An 18,471-nucleotide genomic window follows, 5' to 3' on the forward strand; every position below is an offset into this window, starting at 1 on the left:
CCCAACCCCATGGTTTTCACTGTGACTTTTCATACACCTATATAATATATTTAGATCAGATTCTCCTCCAACTACCTTTTCTTATCCCGCTCCTCCTGTGAATCTCCTTTCTAACAATCCCCTTCCTACTAAGGCGCTCTCGCTCTCTCTCTCTCTCTCTCTCTCTCTCTCTCTCTCTCTCTCTCTCCCTCCTTCCCTCCCACTACTCTTTCTTTCTCTCTCCCTCCCTCTCTCCTCCCCTCCCTCCCTCCCTTTCCTTTTTCTTTCTATCTTCCTTTCATCCTCTCTTCTGTTTCATTTGTAACTTAATTAGGTTTGCTCACGGGACCGTGGGGCACTGGGGGCGGGGGACTGCCGGACGGACGACAGACTCATGACTCTCCACCCCTTCCCCGGGATCCATATCTAAGCACATGCACACACTTGTGCACACACTCACGCTCGGAGATGAAAGTAGAAATAGGAACTGGCAGAGCGGAGAGGTCTGAGTGAGGGGGAGGGGGACAGAAGAGGTAATGGGAGACATATGGCTTGGAAGCAGAAGGAGGGACTTCCCAGGGAGGGGAGGGGACCAGCAAGGGGTGAGCAAAAGAGGGCAGCAGAAGAATAAGAAGCAGAGGACTGTGGCACACAGGTACAAAGATGCCACACAGGGACTCGCTATGGCAAATGCTAAGTAAAAACTCACGAGAGAAAAAAACAAGCAGGCCCAGTCCGAGAAGCAGCAGAGGAAGTTCAAGGCCAGCTGTGTTCTTGCACCTAGCAAGAAGAGTCAATCTCTGAGGACAAGATCCCACCACACAGTGGGTCTAGAGTGCTGGTGGGGGAGGAAGATGGAGATGGGAGAGCGGGTTGGGGCTCTTAGCTCAGTCACCCACAAGAGGCTGGGAAGCCCTGTGCATGTTGACAGAAACTGCAGCTCTAGGGAAGGATGGCAGGCGGCAGGCCAGGAGACGTGGAGTACACATGCTTTGTACATTTTAGTCACCAGTCCCCGTTTACACGCTCTTTCTGCAGCCAACAGCAGTATTGGGGTTCATCTTGCAGAGTCGGGTGTCTATAAGCACTGGTAGCCTCCGTTCACAATGGGAGCAGCTGCAGAATAATCTAAGGCCAGTGGGTCTCCTGACCTACTGCCCCCCTTCGCTCAGCCTGTCTGTCTTTCTAGCCTCAGAGGGTATTTGACTGGCAGAAAGTGAAGTAGATGACACGTGTAATATTTTGTTTTTATAGTTGGACAGCACCTCAATCAATCAATCAATCAACCGATCACCTGTCTACACATCTATCAATCATCTATCCATCTATTCACCCATCTACATCTATAAGCTATTTATCATCTATCCTTTGTCTGTCAATCAAGCTATTGGCATTTGATTATTTAAACATCTATATCCTCTCATCTGTCAATTAGCCATCTATCAACCTGTCATCTATCAAATAATATCAATCAATCATCTATCTCTCAATTTACCAATCATCTATGCATCTATCTATCTACCTATCACCTATCATCGATCACATATTATCAATTGTCTCTATATCTGTGATCTATTAGTCTCCTATATATGTATCACGTTATCTATCATCTCTCGCCTAGTGATCAATCTCCCTCTCTACCCTCTTTCTTCACGACCCACATTTATTGTCCAGACAGGAAGCTGAGAAAGCATCCAGCAGCTGCAGATGAGCTTTGGAAACAGCCTCGGTTCCAGGCTATGAACACATTTTCTAAAACACAAACCCAAGCCACACCCTGTCCTGTGTAACTCGCTTTGCTCCCAGGACCGCAGAGTCGATTTTCGGAATGTTTAAGCACCGACAAGGCTGGGGCGTGGATCCGAAGGAGAATACACACACGTAAGCAAGAAGAGCCCACGCTGGTCTGTCCCAACCACACCAGGCCTGCTCTGCAATGCGGTGTGGCCCGTTTACCCAGGTGGTGCCAATGTCCTGAATTACCTTTCTGGCCACAAGGCGTTTTCTATTCTTAACCTTCACCTCCACTCACCCCTCTCTGATGTGGCCAGGCTGCCCACATACATCCAGGTTGTTCCCAGCTTTTGATAGTGACATTTATATGACCTTGGAGCTTCTGGGCAGGTTCTGGCACCCTGTGAGGATGTAGTTACAGACACCCATTGACACCTCTACATGGGATGGGTGGCTTACGCCCTTACCTGGGTGACCTAGGGAGCCCATCTCTTGGCACATGATCCGGATCCCGGTGTCACCAGCCTACAGTCGGCTGAGTGCCGCTGTATTTGGGGAAAAAACATAGGCTCCTTGAGGAATAACTAAAAATGAGGGATGGTTATTGTATTGACTTGACAGCCCTAGGTGTGAAATCATAGCTTCCATCTCTAGTTTTCAGGTAGAGATTTTTTTTTCTTTGCCTTACAGAATGCTACATTTTTATGTAATCATATCATAATTTTGAAAAATAGCTTTGGTTCCAATTCCGCCATACCAACAATTTCTTGGTAAAACTCATAAGAATATTGACTGCCAGCTGTGCCAGCTGGGCCTGTCTGTCATCACAGCTACCCAAGAGCCTGAGGCAGGAGGATGGCAAATTCAAGACCTTTCCCTGGGCTATAGCGCTCAAGATGCACTTGGGCAACCTGTCTCAAAATCAAGAGGGCCGGCTAGATGGTTCTGCTAAAGGTACCTGCTGCCAGGCCTGGCTAGCTGAACCCACCCCTGGATTCCACACGGTGGAAGGAGAGAGCTGACTCCCATGCATGGTCCTCCAGGCTATACTCATGAATCATGGTACATGTGTGTGCACATACATTAAATAAATTAAATAAATAATAAATAAAGTGATTAAAATACTTTAAAAGCCACCGTAGTGCTGGGAACTGAATTCTGGTTACCTGCAAGGACACCAAGTTCTCTTAACTGTTGAATCTTCTCTCCACACCTCACTAGGTCTTATATGTTACTCCTTTGTGTGTGTGTGTGTGTGTGTGTGTGTGTGTGTGTGTGTGTGTGTGTATGTATGTGTTTAGACAAGGTTTCTCTGTGTAGCTCTGGCTGCTCTGGAACTCACTCTGGCTGGCCTTGAACTCAGAGATCTGCCTTCCTCTGCCTCCCGAGTGCTCGGATTAAAGGAGTGGGACACCACTGCCACCGCTGCCACCATCATCAGCCATCTTGGTGTCCTATTTTAATGTTTGTTCCGTGACGATTTGATTACTACAAGGTGACTAGTTGGCACCAGCTCTTGCAGACCATATCGTGTCCTTTCTCATCTTTTAGGGATTTTCCTTTTTGAACTGTTTACTCAAATGTGATGGATTTAATATCGATTTGTGAGCTTTCTAAAGAATTTGCATAGGTATGCTATTCACACATGTGTGTTCCCAGTGAGAGGTGCACAGCATGTGTGCGCATGTGTGTGGAGTCCCCAAGTTGAGTCAGTTGTCCTCAGTGCCTCTGCCCACTATTTGTCTAGCAGGGCATATCCTGCCGAGCCCAGGGTTCACTTACTCTAACTGTTCTAGCTAGCCAGCTCGCCCCATCCTTGGTCTCTGACCTAATTAGATTTTGCACAGGTCCTGGGGATCCAAGTCTGATCCCCACACTTAGGGGCCAAATATTTTATCTATTGAGCCTTCACCCTAACTCCCTACCCCTATTGATTCATTCATTCATTCATTCATTCATTCATTCATTCATTCATTTATCTTGAAACAGGATCTCTTGTGGCCTAGGCTGGCCTTGAACTCTCGACGTAGCTGTGGCTTGCCTCTGAACTTCTGATCCTCCTGCCTCCACTTCCTAGGCATTACAGTTGTGCACCACCACACCTCTGTGTGGTCCCGGGGAACGGACCCCAGAGATTCGTGCCTGCTAGGCAAACACTGCAGTAACTGAGCCACGTCTCCCAGGACTCTCTGCCGTTTGTGGCTATTGAGGATTTAATCTTATATTTTCTTTACATTCGTCAGGCTCCAGCTGGCATGAACAGTGACCATTCCCCATCGAGGGAGCAAAGAACCTGCCTCTTGCAGGAATTCGTTCCCTGGAGGAGACATAAACAACACTGCCCCTACTTTTATAAGGATCCAATGACAAACCAAACTTCAGTTGCACCGGAAGTTCCCCCTGGGGAACCAATAAACGTTTTGGACTTTACTTTTAGAGCATAGGTGAAGGGTTCAAAGACAGCAAGTCTTCACCCAGCATGGATGATGTCATCCCCATGGCCACCCAGGTGGAGCCCCTTCATTTAACTTTAACTGTGTTGCCTTCCGAGACCTGAGGCCTGATACAATTAAGAGCATAATTGCATACAAATGGTTGAGGGTCCGGTGACCTTCTCTGAGGTTACATGAAATTAGGGCGGAATTGCTTACAAATGGGGTGAAGAAGTGGTTGGAATCTCAGACGAGAGTCCAATGACTCGTCTCTCTTTCTCTGAGAGAGAGTCAATAGTCAATAGGCCTGACCCTGATGGCTTCTTGCATGCGGGCACGGCTGAGCTGATAAAAAATGGAGACTGTTTTGCTCAGAGAACTACATAACAAGCTATCTTCAAGGTATGTGGCTTAGTCAGGGTTTTACTGCTGTGAACAGACACCATGACCAAGGCAAGTCTTACAAGGACCACATTTAATTGGGGCTGGCTTACAGGTTCAGAGGTTCAGTTCATTATCATCAAGGCAGGAGCATGGCAACATCCAGGCAGGCATGGTACAGGAGGAGCTGAGAGTTCTACATCTTCCTCCCATGACAAGCAGAAGACTGGCTTTCAGGCAGCTAGGACAAGGGTCTTAAAGCCAGCCCCTATAGTGACACACTTCCTCCAACAAGGCCACACCTCTTAATAGTGCCTCTCCCTGGGCCAAGCATATTCAAACCATTCTAATACGTAAACTGTAAACAATTGGGGGATAGAGGGACTTTCCATGGTGTGGCTGCTTGGATGTCACACACTGGGACTCTTCCTGCTTTCTTCGAGTCATCTACAGTGTGGTAGGATTCTTCAGTGGCACAGCCATCCTTTTTTTTTTTTTTTTTTTTTCCGTTTTTCTTTTTTTCTGAGCTGGGGACCGAACTCAGGGCCTTGTGCTTGCTAGGCAAGCGCTCTACCACTGAGCTAAATCCCATCCTGAAGTCACAGAGAGATTCCCATTGTAGTTGCCTGGATCTCAGTTGTGTAACTGACCACCACACACTCTGTGGCTCACCAAGCCACACTTGGATCAGGTCCTTTTTTTTTTTTTTTTGTTAATGACCCTCTTTTTGTCTTCCTATCCCACGATGCTCAATTACTTGGACAATAGATGTAACAATCAGAAAAGACCCCCGACCACCACCAAAAAAAAAAAGTCATTAACACTCAAGACCAAATCTGTCTGTGGGTTTGCATACAGAAAGCCAATCAGGGGTTGGGGATTTAGCTCAGTGGTAGAGCGCTTACCTAGGAAGCGCAAGGCCCTGGGTTCGGTCCCCAGCTCCGGGACAAAAAAAAAAAAAAAAAAAAAAGAAAGAAAGCCAATCAGACCTAGGAGAGAATCACAGACTCAGAGCTCATAGGAAACAGGCATGAAACAAAGCAGTTTGAAAGTGATACAGGGTTTGGGTTTGAAGTGATAGCCAGTAACGATTAAGGGAGAAACTTTCCAGTACAGAACAACACGGAGGGTTGGAATTTCAGGAAGAAATCGAACTATATTCTCTTTGCTCCAGAGGGGCCAGAACGGCCATAGCTCAGCATCCCCATCTCTCCCCCGCCCCTCCTTTTTTGAGACAGGGTCTCATGTAGTCTAGGCTGGCCTTGTACTTTTTCTGTAGCTTTGATAGACACGGAATGTGTGATTCTCCTGCTTCCTATGTTCTGGGATTCCAGGTGTGCACCGCTACCCCTCTGTGTGGTCCTGCCAGCACCCCAGCAACTAAGTCACATCTCCCATGATTCTTCGCTGGTGTGGCTGTTAAGAGTTTGATCTTAAACTGGGCGGTGGTGGCACACATCTTTAATCCCAGCACTGGAGAAGCAGAGGCAGGTGAAGATCTGTGAGTTTGAGGCCAGCCTGGTTTACAGAGAGAGAGTTCCGGGACAGCGAAGGCTACACGGGGAAACCCTATCTTGAATAACCTAACGAATGAGTCAGTTAATTTTCGGAGAGGAGTTTGACCTTATGTTTTCATTGTACTCGTCAGTCTCCTGCTTGGATGTACAGTGAGCATTCTCTGAACATGAAGTAAAGCGCCTGCCAGCTTCAAGAATTCTAAACCTCATTGCAGATACGCCTCAGGTCCACTCAGAGACACCAACTCAGAACCTGAACTCGAGCAAAAGTTCCGGTTGATTTGAATCCATGATAAACTTTGAGGAGCCCTAAACTGGTTGACTCCACCAGATCTACTTTTCTAAGAGTAGGACACCCAACGTGCTGACATTCAGAAAAAAAAAAAAAAAAAAAAAAAAAAGCAGGCACTTAATTACCTTGCCTAACAAGAAGCCTGGAGGTACAAACGTTTAATGAAGTCATAACAAGGCTGGCTGCTTCTTGATTAGTACCTGTCAGAGTTTTTGGCTTTAATATCGGGCCTATTGCCTCATGGCCACAAAATGATTGCAGCCGCCATACAGACGACTTTCACATTCTATGCAGGAAAGACATCTGTCTCATCTGTCTTTTCCTAGAGGAATGGAACTAATAGAATGAGTGTGTGTGTGTGTGTGTGTGTGTAAGAGGAGTTTATTAGATGGATTTGCATGATACCGTCTGGACCATGCAATGATGGCCGCCTTCACACTGGAGAGGCGAGATGTCAGTCTGGCACTGAAGGCCTGTAGGATTCCTGGAGAGCTAATGGCTCATCAGTCTGTGTTAGAAAGCCCGAGAAAGTTGATGTCAGCACAGAATATCCACAACATCAAGACGCCAACTGTGTGGTCAGCACTCAGGGAAGTTTTCAGAAAGTGCCGCCCACATCCCGGGTGGGTCTTTTCGTTCCTCCGTGGCATGTCCGATGGCTTGCCTGTTGGTCGATCCAAGATCTAGTAAAGCTGACAACAAAGATTAGATGTCTGACCCTTCCCCCTCTTGTCAACTTGACGTCCAATCGCATCTCCTGTGGCCTTGCTAGCTTTCCTAATGAAAGTGACAAGACCACAATTCTTTTTTTTTTTTTTAAATTGATTGGACAGTTCTATTGGCTGTGCTATTGTTACGTCAGTTCAGAATTAACCATCTTGGAAAAGCATTTGTAAGACACTTTATGATGTGATGGGATTGGGTTTAGCGTCAGGCTGGGGTTTGGGTTCCCTTTTTTTAAAAAATTAATTATTTTATTTAAAGTACACTGTCGGTCTCTTCAGATCCACCAGAAGATGGTATCAGGTTCCATTACAGATGGTTGTGAGCCACCATGTGGTTGCTGGGACTTGAACTCAGGACCTCTGGAAGAGCAGTCAGTGCTCTTAACCACTGAGCCATCTCTCCAGCCCGATCACAATTCTTCATACCATGATACAGCTGCTCCACGTCCAACTGCAGTTGTGTCCCTCAGCATAGGAGGCAACATCTCTTGAATGCTTAGTCTTTCAGTGTCTTGTAACTTAAACACGATAATAGAGGCTTATGCCACTTTAACCCCGGATAGTCTCCATCAGTGTTCCACCACACGATAAAGAAATAAAGCAAAGAAAACACGGAGATTGGCTTAATGTATGTGTATATATGTCTAAGCATGTTCTTAACAAAACGGTTATGTGTCTAAGCATGTTCGTAACAAAATAGGACAGAAGCACTCAGGCCAGTTACAGTCCTCGTTGCTTCTGGAGCAGGTCATGTGACCTTGGCTGGTAGTTATGGCTACTTTTCTCTACCACCCATTCTGTACTTCCTCCACCGTCTGTCTCAGATCTCTCCCATAGGGACTGCAGAAATCAACATCACCATCAAGGACTTGAAAGACTCAGGGGTGGTCATTTCTACCACATCTCCCTTTACCTCTCCTATGTGGCCTGTGAAGAAGAAGACAGGTGAGGAGAAGGACAGTTGGCTATCACAGAATTAATCAAGTAGTGACTCTGATTGCAGCTGCTGTACCAGATGTGGTGCCCTGACTTGAGCAGATTAGCAAAGCTCCTGGCACACGGTATACAGCTATTGATCTAGCGAATGCTTTTTTTTTTTTTTTGCTCAGCCTCAGGACCACCAAACGCAGTTTGCTTTTAGCTAGCCAGATCAGCTGTATGTGTTTGCGTTTTACCTCAAGGGTAGGGCAGCACGTCCGCCCCTGTCATAACTTAGTTTGAAGAGGTCTGACCACTTGCCTCTTCTACAAAATATCACACGGATCCACTCTGTTGGATAGCATCGTGCTGATTGGTCCAGGTGAGCAGGAGGTAGCAACCACTTTGAACTTGTTGGTAAACGTCTATGGGCATCAGAGGACGGGAAATAAATCCAACCGGAATTCAAGGGCCTTCTACCTCAGGGAAATGTATAGGCGTTCAGTGGCATGAGGCATGCAGAGATATTCCTTCTAAAATGAGGATTGAGTTGTTGTACCTGGTCCCTCCCACCGTCGAGAAAGGAGCGCAATGCCTAGTGGGCCTCCTTGGATTCTGGAGACAGCACATTCCTCACCTGGCTGTGTTGCTTGGGCTGATAGATGAAGTCGTTGGCAAGGTACCGGCTCTGAGTGGGACCTGGAACAGGTGAAGGCTCTTCGACAGGTCCAGGCTGCTGAGCAGGCTGCTTTACCACTCGGACCATACGCTCCAGCAGACTCAATGTTCTTGAGGTGTCAGTGGCAGAACAGGGGTGCTGTTTGGAGCCAGTGGCAAGCTTCCATAGGTGAACCCCCAAAGGAAACCCTTGAGCAAGGATTTACCCTCATCTGCAGACCCCTTTGTTTTCTTTTCTTTTCTTTTCTTTTTTTTCCGGAGCTGGGGACTGAACCCAGGGTCTTGTGCTTGCTAAGCAAGCACTCTACCACTGAGCTAAATCCCCAACCCTGCAGACCCCTTTGAGAGACAGCTCTTGGCTTGTTACTGGGTTGTGGTGGGAATTGAATACTTAACAATGGACCATCAGGGTTACTCTGCAGCCTGAACTCCCTGTCATGAGCTAGTGTCATCTGAGCCATCACGCCATAGAGTAGCATGTGCACACCAGCAATCTACCATCAAATGGAAGCAGTGTATACACGATCGTGTTCCGGTAGGTCCTGAAGTTACACAGAATTGCTCAAATGTCTGTGATTCCTACTCCCTTAAGAATGCCTTTTGTCTCTAAGTATGCAAGTATTCATGTCTCTCCACTCTTGACTACAGGTGTCACATGACCAGCTGCCTTGCATGCCTGCCTTGACTTCTCTGCAATGATGGATGGTAAGCTGGCATTGTGAGCCAAATAAAGACTTCTCCCAAGGGTTGCTTTTATCGGGACATTTTAACACAGCAACAGGAAACAAAACTAAGACATACCCTGTTTTCCCCCAGGTGCACAGCCTCCCTCTTGTGTCTCACAAGGACACATTTCATACCCTAGATAGAAAGATGTATTTCTGTTAAGCTATGTGGGGATTTTACTTGGGCATCGGTTTAACACCTAGAATATAGATGATTTCTTTTCTTCTTGTGCATGTGTATGTGTGTGTGTATGTGTGTGTGTTTGGTGTGTGGTGTGTGTGTGTGTGTGTGTGTGTGGTGTGTGTGTGTTTGGTGTGTGGTGTGTGTGTGTGTGTGGTGTGTGTGTGGTGTGTGTGTGGTGTGTGTGTGGTGTGTGTGTGGTGTGTGTGTGTGGTGTGTGTGTGTGTGGTGTGTGTGTGGTGTGTGTTTGTGTGTGTGTGGTGTGTGTGTGTGTGGTGTGTGTGTGGTGTGTGTTTGTGTGTGTGTGTGGTGTGTGTGTGTGGTGTGTGTGGTGTGTGAGTGTGTTTGGTGTGTGTGTGTGGTGTGTGGTGTGTGTGTGTGGTGTGTGTGTGTAGTGTGTGTTTGGTGTGTTTTTGTGTGTGTTGTGTGGTGTGTGTGGTTTGTGAGTGTGTTTGGTATGTGTGTGTATGTGTGTGTGGTGTGTGTGTGTGTGGTGTGTGTGGTGTGTGTGTGCCATGTGTGTGTATGGTGTGTGTGTGGTGTGTGTGTGGTGTGTGAGTGTGTTTGGTGTGTGTGTGTGGTGTGTGTGTGTGTGTGGTGTGTGTGTGTGTGGTGTGTGTCTGTGTGTGGTGTGTGTGTGTGGTGTGTATGGTGTGTGTGTGGTGTGTGTGTGGTGTGTGTGTGGTGTGTGTGTGGTGTGTGTGTGGTGTGTGTGTGGTGTGTGTGTGTGGTGTGTGTGTGTGGTGTGTGTGTGTGGTGTGTGTGTGGTGTGTATGGTGTGTGTGTGGTGTGTGTGTGGTGTGTGTGTGGTGTGTGTGTGGTGTGTGTGTGGTGTGTGTGTGTGTGGTGTGTGTGTGTGTGGTGTGTGTTTGTGTGTGTGTGGTGTGTGTGTGTGTGGTGTGTATGGTGTGTGTGTGGTGTGTGTGGTGTGTGAGTGTGTTTGGTGTGTGTGTTTGGTGTGTTTTTGTGTGTGTGTGTGGTGTGTGTGTGTAGTGTGTGTTTGGTGTGTTTTTGTGTGTGTTGTGTGGTGTGTGTGGTTTGTGAGTGTGTTTGGTATGTGTGTGTATGTGTGTGTGGTGTGTGTGTGTGTGTGGTGTGTGTGGTGTGTGTGTGCCATGTGTGTGTATGGTGTGTGTGTGGTGTGTGTGTGGTGTGTGAGTGTGTTTGGTGTGTGTGTGTGGTGTGTGTGTGTGTGGTGTGTGTCTGTGTGTGGTGTGTGTGTGTGGTGTGTATGGTGTGTGTGTGGTGTGTGTGTGGTGTGTGTGTGGTGTGTGGTGTGTGTGTGTGTGTGTGTGTGTGTGTGTGTGTGTGTATACACTTGTGTATGCGTGCGATGCCCATGCTGGTATGAGTGCATGTGGAGGCCAGAAGTTGACAGAACGGATTCCTCAATTCTTCATCTTGCTTTCTTTTTGAGATAGAGTCTCTCACTGAACCTAGAGATTTTGGCTAGACTGGCTGCTTAGCAAACCCCAGGATCTTCCTGTCTCTACCTCCCAGAACTAGGATTACAGACAGGCATAGCCACACTTGGGGTTGTACTTGGGATCTGAAGTCCTCTCCTCATACCTACTGAGCAAGTCCTTCAGCCATTAAGCCATCTCCCCAGCTCCTGTAATATTTTTTCCATTAAAAAAAAAAGGCCCTCTGCAGGTAAAGTTAGAATAAACAACACATCCCCTTATTCCCTGTGAGGATGTCTTCTTTAGTGTCCTCTGTTCACCTGGGAGATGGGCTAAAGCCAAACAGGGAACAACTCTGGACTTCACCAATGGGAAACCCTCAGCTCTCAGCCACTATGGGAGAACAGCAAGTTTTACAGCCCACCTTCCTCTGCCCTTTCAACAAACCATTTCATCCACACAGACATATTTCTCCAAGGGAGAAAGTCGAATGGACTCATTACTCCATGCCAAACAAGGAAAAGCCAGAAACCTGAATTCTGCCTCTAAGTTCAGTCCAGGACAGACTTCATGGGACCCTGGTGACAGCCCTTTTGCAGATTGACAGTAGCCTCAGAAGAGGGGGTTTGGGGGGATGGGAATGAAGATGTAGGGGTGGCTGGGCAGGCAGGTTGCCAATGGAGGATGCTGCCCTTAGCCAACAGTGTTTGGGATGGACGGTGAGGGTGGGGGTGTGGCAAATGCAGAGGTTCTTGGGATACTGTAGGACAGTGTTTTCCTTGTTTTGAGTAAGGCTTTCCCTATGTAGCCCAGGCTGACTTTGAGCTGGCAACCTACCTACCTCAACGTCACTAGGATTTCAGCCATGCACCACCCTGCTTTTAGGATCCATATAAAAAGTAAAAATAGTCTTGAAGATACTGTCTAGTGCTCAGGCTGAGGCCTCTACCTCAAAGGCCCCCGAGAAGACACAGCCTTCTAGACAGAGGCAGGTGCCAGGCGAGGAATGGCTTTGAATCCTTTCATTGGCACTAAAGCCCCTGGAGGAGAGGCCGGGAATCCCCATTTTTTAATTAAAAATGTCTTCTAATAAAAGGCAAGATACCAATGCCTTCTGAAAGTTCCCACAGGCTGCCGAGGACCTGCCAGAGATCCAACCGTGTCATTTTCCTAGGGGTGTCCCCAATTACGACAGCTCACCTACCTGATGGAAACTCATTCCTTTTGGATTTCAAACGCCTCTGTCCCTCCTCCCCCCAGCTTGGCCTTCGCACTCTTAATAAAACATGAAAACCCCCAGCCCCATGTCATCCCGGGGCTCCCCTGCAGCCTGTCAGCGTTTCTCATCTTCAAGTTGTCGCTGCTGCTCTGTCCGTTTGCGTGGGGAGGAGTCAGCACAGAGCCCCTGTCCCTGGGAGGTGGCTGTGATGTGAGGGTATTCAAAGTCACAGAGCCAGGGTCCCCCTCACCGGGCGAAGCCACTGTGCCCGACTTTTACACTTGCAAGATCAGAGGGTATTCTCGGAATCCTGTGCCTGGCGTCGGAAAGTGTTCCCGTAAGAAAAAGCTCAAAGCTCGTTCTCTTTGGAGACCATTAGCCAAGGCAAGGTTGACTCTCTGAGGGGAGGAGCAGTGGATATATTAATAGGCCTGGCCTCTCTATCCTGGCACTGGGCTGTATAGGGCATAGTGCTTCTAAGAATATCAGAGGCACCCTGAACTGGAACCCCTAGCTCCCTGTCAACCCTGGAGTGTAGCACTGTATTCATAATTCCGTTGCTAGAGAGGCAGAGACCGGAGGATTGCAGGAGCTTACTGGCCAGTCTAGCCAGGGCGAGCTCCTAGTTTAGGGAGAGACCCTGGGTTCAAAAAATAAGCTCTGAGACTTCAGGCTGGATTCCTGAGCTCTTTGAACTTGAATTTCCTCGACAGAGGGTTGGAGATACAGACACCTGGTGTTTCTTGGATCTCCCCATCCCATCTACTGAAAGACGGCTTCCTGAGAAGCCAGAGAGGCTCTCATATCTGCCTGGGCTGTGGCCGCAGCTCATCTCCCCATTCTTTCCCTGTGACCCGTACTGCATGGTGTGAAGTATATAAGGGTGATCAGCCAGGCCCTGCCTGTCGTTTTCTCAATGGGGCATTCTATTCCCTACCCTTAATTCTGCCTTTGCACTTATGCTGGGTCTCCCAACCCCAGGGTGGGACTCCTGCTTCAGGATGTCTCCCCAATACTTGGAACTCATGAGATGTGAGCCACTGTCTCCTCTACGAAGCTCTGGTTTCCCTAAGTCAGGGGCCCTCTGTGTGTAACCTGTGAGCAACTGCTGGTGGTAGATAAAGAGCTAAGGGCTGTGTGAACTTGGCGTCGTTCATCTTCTCTGGGCAACTTCCAACTATATCGCTTCTCAGCTCCATCCGCATTGCTATGGTCCTGGAGTGAGGCCTGCAGTCTCCAAATTAAGGAAACAGCAGTTCCTTTCCGAGGTCTGGACAGAGCTGAGGGGAGGGGGGGGGGTCCAAAGATTGTGTTTGTTTGTGTGTGTATATATATGCATGTGTGTGTGTCTGCTTGTGTGCATGGGAGTATGCTAACTTTCAAGCTTTGGTGGTTTTCTTTAAAACTACAGTCTGGTTGATAACTAGAGTTCATCTGCAGGAGACAGATACAGGTAGAGATACAGAGACGGGATGAAACGAGAGAAGGTGCAGGAAAAGTTTATGTTAGAAGCTCAGGCTGGCTGTTCTCACTGTGGCCCAGGGAGCACATGTTAAAGCACACTGGGCCCTGTTAAAGCCTGGGCCCTGTTAGTCTTGATTGTGTTTGTAAACACGATCCAGGCACTGTTGGGGATGGGGCCACCGACAAGCAGGTTCACAGCTGAACAAGAAAGGCCTTATCCTTGTTCTTGGCGGGGGTATTCCTCTGGATGAACTTTCAAAACCTACACAGCTGAGCCCTACAGCTAAGGCAGGCAGTTGAGTCTGGGTCTGGTCAGTGTGTGATACACACACACACACACACACACACACACACACACACACTTTAGTGTTCTCTTCTGGGGGTGAGGGCAACCATAGTCAATATAGAGGTTTTATTCCCATGATTCTGGATTCTGGGTTTTACACTCACTGATGGCCTGGCTGCCTGGCAATGATTTCTAGAACTTTTCCCAGACTACCCAGCTCACCTGTCCTTCCTGCTTAAGGACCCATGACCCCGTGAAATTCCTACAACCCTTCTGGGTCCTTCATTCTGGTCTTGCTGGAAGGAGAGCCCCCTTCCTGGTACTTGCTTCAGAAAGCCACAATCAAGCTGGTATGTCTAAGGACTTAAAATAGTTTAAAGTGCTTCTGAGCAATGGAGGTCGGAGATGGCCAGCTAGACTCTGAGGATGGCACAGTAGGTCTACACTGACCTGCTCTCCCCAACTCCTCAGAGCCGAACTGTGCTCTAGCTAGGTTTAGTCAAGCCTTAGTATAGTGGATCCTGGGTCTGCTCAAGGCCCAATAGCTGCCTTAATGATGAACAGAAAGGATGGCAGGAACTTTTGAGGTGACTGAGCTTCTGAACTTGTTGCTGGTGACCCCACTTACTTGTGCTTTCACCTATCCAGCTCTGAAACGTACCCCATGGTCCCAGACTTGCAATAGAGTGGTCCACTCGGAATGGTGCACATAGAAGGTCAGATAAATACAGTTGCCTCTCCTCTGCTGGCTCCTGGAGGGGGTTCACAGGGTTCTCAGGTGAGTGTGGTCTCGGTATTCCGTGTCCATGGAACCCTGTGGGCAGGAGTCACCGCCAGCTTAACCCACTGCCTGCACGCAAGCCTCCAAGCTCCAGGATGATTTATTTTGCCAGCTCCAGACCCTGCCTATCTCCAGGTTCGCGGTCAATGTCTAACCAGGTTCGCGGTCAATGTCTAACCAGCCTCGCAAATCCAGAATCCGCCCGGAAATAGAGAAAACTCCCCTCACCAACGCACAGTGACTAGCAGCAGCAAACTATTTTATTTTTAATAAAATAGTGGAGCATGAAAAATATCATATATTACAGATATACAGAGGCAGGCATCGCCCTCCCTGGCTGGAAACAAAGTTTGTCTTCCCAAGTGCTCCAACACCACTCATGGAAATCATTTGTTTAACAATTCAGAGTCAATAAGCCCTCTGGTGCTCTCCACTGGTTTCCCCCCCTCCCCTCTCCTCTCCACAAATCAGTCCCAAACGAGTAGAACACACTGGCTTGGTTTCCATTAAAAAGCCACAAAATGTATCAGGCTGAAGGGTTTTTTTTCCCCCCTGAGGCTTGGGCCTCTTAATTCTTTTGTTGGATGATTTCTTTTGTTGCCTTTTATTTACAACAGAATACTTTTCCCCCCCCTCTCATTTGTTTTCATAGGGAGGGGGGGGAATGTAAAAAAAAAAAAACAAACCAGTATTGCACACCATTTGAATTCTCCAGTGTTAGAGTTGCAGTGGGATGGGAGGGTAGGGTGGGTTCTGTGTCGGGAGAAACACGGCTATAAAGAAGGGACCTGCAGGCAGGCCTTGGGCTCAGGGTCCCTTCTTTTACCTCCTCCCCCTCACTCCCTCCCCCTCAATACAGCTGCGGGGAGGGAGGGAGAGCAGACTGGGGTGGTTCATTTGCTGGTCCAAAGGAAGCTCTTTGGCTGGCAAAGGAGCTCACACAGCCTCAAGTTTGTACACAGGCGGCAGTCTTCTGAATGCACACACGTGTGTTTGAGGCCTAAACAAAAGTTTTCCAGAGGGTGGTTGAATCATCGACTTTACCACAAATGAGTTACACGAGAGGCTCCTTCCTTAATGAGCGACCCTTCAGGGAGACAGCAAACTGAACAGAACCCTTTACCTGCAGCCTATGACGTAGTTCTGAAATTCAAGGTAGACTCCATATATGTGTGTGTAAGTATATCTATACACACATGCATACACATATATGTGTATATACTTTTTACTTTGATTTACCAACAATCAGCCAACGAAGAAAAGCTGCCCATTTGGGCTTTGCCTCTCCTGTTCTTGCAGTCAGCAGCCTTCACACGCAGGCTGAAGGCTGAGCAGGAAGCTCATACTTCCCAAGATGAGGTTTTTGGGGGTGCTGGGCTTTTTTGTAGATCCCTGCACTGGTGACCACACTGGCTGGTTTCCTCCGGCTTTTTCTCTTTAACCCCCGGCTGCATACCTGTTGCCAGGATTGCAGGGTCTTGGAAGTCCAGACCCACACCCCACTGGTAATGCCCACCACCAGAAGCATGGACACTTTGACCATGAAGACCTCCACAGCAGGGATGGAGGTGGTCATCAGGCAGTCGGCTGTCTTGGTCTGATTGTTCGTTTTACACTTGTGCTGGGTGGCCAGCATCTTCCAGTAATCCATGTTGAGGCGTTCATAAAAGTAACAAGCAATCACACAGGTGGCCGGCACGGTGTAGAGGAGGGAGAAGACCCCTATGCGTACCATGAGCTTCTCCAGCTTGTCCGTGTTCTCCCCACCTGTTTTCATCACCCTCCGGATGTGGAATAAAGCCACAAAGCCAGACAGGATGAAGGAAGTGCCGATGACTAGGTAGCAAGCCAGCGGGACCAGCACGAAGCCGGTCAGAGCATTGACATCCATGCTGCCCACATAACACACACCAGTGAGCTCATCCCCTGCCACCCTGCGCATCACCAGGATCAAGATGGTCTTCACAGCCGGGATGGCCCAGGCTGCCAGGTGAAAGTAGCTGCTGTTGGCTTCAATGGCCTCATGGCCCCACTTCCTGCCAGCAGCCAGGAACCAAGTGAGGGTGAGAACCACCCACCATAAAGAGCTGGCCATGCCGAAGTAGTAAAGTACCAAGAAGACTAAGGTACAGCCCGTGCTCTCCAGCCCTTCCTGGATAACATACAGCTGCCCACTGTCCCGGTCGCAGGCAATGCTCTCCGCGCCCGCGAAGAGGCGGATGATATAGCCCACAGAATAAACGCAGTAGCACATGGAGAGAAAGATGATGGGACGTTCGGGGTACCTGAAGCGTGATGGGTCGATGAGGAAGGTGAGCACGGTGAAGGCGCTGGAGAAGAAACACAGCACGGACCAGATGGCCAGCCAGACCACAGCGAAGCGCTTGTCGTCGCGGCTCCAATACACATCCACCCCCGGAGTGCAGAGCGGTGCGCAGGATTCGCTCTTCTCCACGTGGTGGAACTTGCCTGGGTTGTCACAGCCTGCGCGCCCGGGACCCCCGTCCTTTAGTGGGTGCTCTTGCGCGCTGTGGGGCCTCTGGGGCCTGAAGAGCGGAGGGAACATGCCAGAGCCACGGCTGGGCTCATCGGAGCCGTTGTTGGGTGCCTCCATGCACAGGTAGTTGGGATCGTTCTTGTTGGGGAGTTTGCTGCAATCCAGGGAGTCCGGCCACCTGAATTTAAACTGCTCCATGATCGGCGAGCACTTGAGCCGGGCCTGCTCGCACATGACCCGGCAAGCAGGGATGGGTGTGGAGACCTGCTCGGTGCACATGGGCGCGTACAGCGAGCACAAGAAGAAGCGGAGGTGGCCGTGGCAGCCGTACTCCACGAGCGGCGCGAACTCATGCAGTTGGATGGCCGCCTCCCGCTGGTTCTCGTGGCCCATCAGGTTGGGCATGCGGGTGGTGTTGTAGCCGATGTCCTTGCACATGGGAATCTCCACCGGCTGGCACTTGCCGTCTCCAGGGCGCTCTAAGTCCATGGAGCTGATGGCCGCGCACGAACCCATCATTACCTGCAGCATCAGCCACAGGCGTGGGCCCGGGTGTTGCATGGTGGCGCCCGCGGTGTCCCTGCGCCGCTCAGGGCCGCCGCTCCCGGGCACCGGCTGTTGCTGCTGCCCGCGGCTCCGCGCCCCGGCTCGGGCCCCCGCGCATGCCCATCCAGTCTGGCTGGAGCGCTCGCGGCGCCCGGGGCCACCGCGGTGGGCGAGCGGCCTCGGCCGAGTCCGGGGCGGCGGGGGAGGGGAACGAAGTTTGCAAACAATACGGCAGAGCGAGCGCGGCTCTGCGCGCAAACTTTGGCCTCTTCTTCCGGGCGCGCGCGATCGCGGACCTCAGTGGGGCAGCGCGGGCGCACCGTGGCCCCGGGCCCCGGAGCTCCTCCCTCCCGGCGCCCGCAGCTGTTTTGAGCTCGGCGTCCCGGGATGAGAAGACTTGCAAAGAGGCAAAGGGTAGGAAAGAGGAAAAAAGCCGATTGGTGACAGGCCCCGCCTTCGCCCGCCGCCCCGCCCCACTGCTGCTTTGCATCAGAAAGCCTTGCGCCCCGGGCAGCCTCCGCCCTCAGCCCCAGCTTGGGGCTGGACCCCGGCCTCCAGCCTCACCTCCTGCCGGCCTCTCAGCCTGCCCTCCCCGCCCCTGTTTGGGGGGCGGGGGGCTTGCGATTGTCCCCGGTACCCCAAGGACGCCGAGGTTACGGGAAGTTTGGGGACCCGGGTAAGGGTGGTCCTCGCCGGGGTTGGGGGCTGGGGGA

The 18,471-nt window shown here is 49.9% G+C and overlaps 1 protein-coding gene across 1 annotated transcript; it reads right to left on the minus strand.

Moving 5' to 3' along the window:
- Positions 1–14,953: 14,953 nt before the first annotated feature.
- On the minus strand, positions 14,954–18,146 carry Fzd10 (frizzled class receptor 10). Its single transcript, NM_001271192.1, is given in 1 exon segment — positions 14,954–18,146. A coding segment is annotated over 1 exon segment (1,749 nt). The 5' UTR covers positions 17,774–18,146; the 3' UTR covers positions 14,954–16,024.
- Positions 18,147–18,471: the final 325 nt, after the last annotated feature.

Source organism: Rattus norvegicus, chromosome 12, assembly GCF_021556685.1.
Source record: "Rattus norvegicus strain SHRSP/BbbUtx chromosome 12, alternate assembly SHRSP_T2T, whole genome shotgun sequence".
Taxonomy (NCBI): domain Eukaryota; kingdom Metazoa; phylum Chordata; class Mammalia; order Rodentia; family Muridae; genus Rattus; species Rattus norvegicus.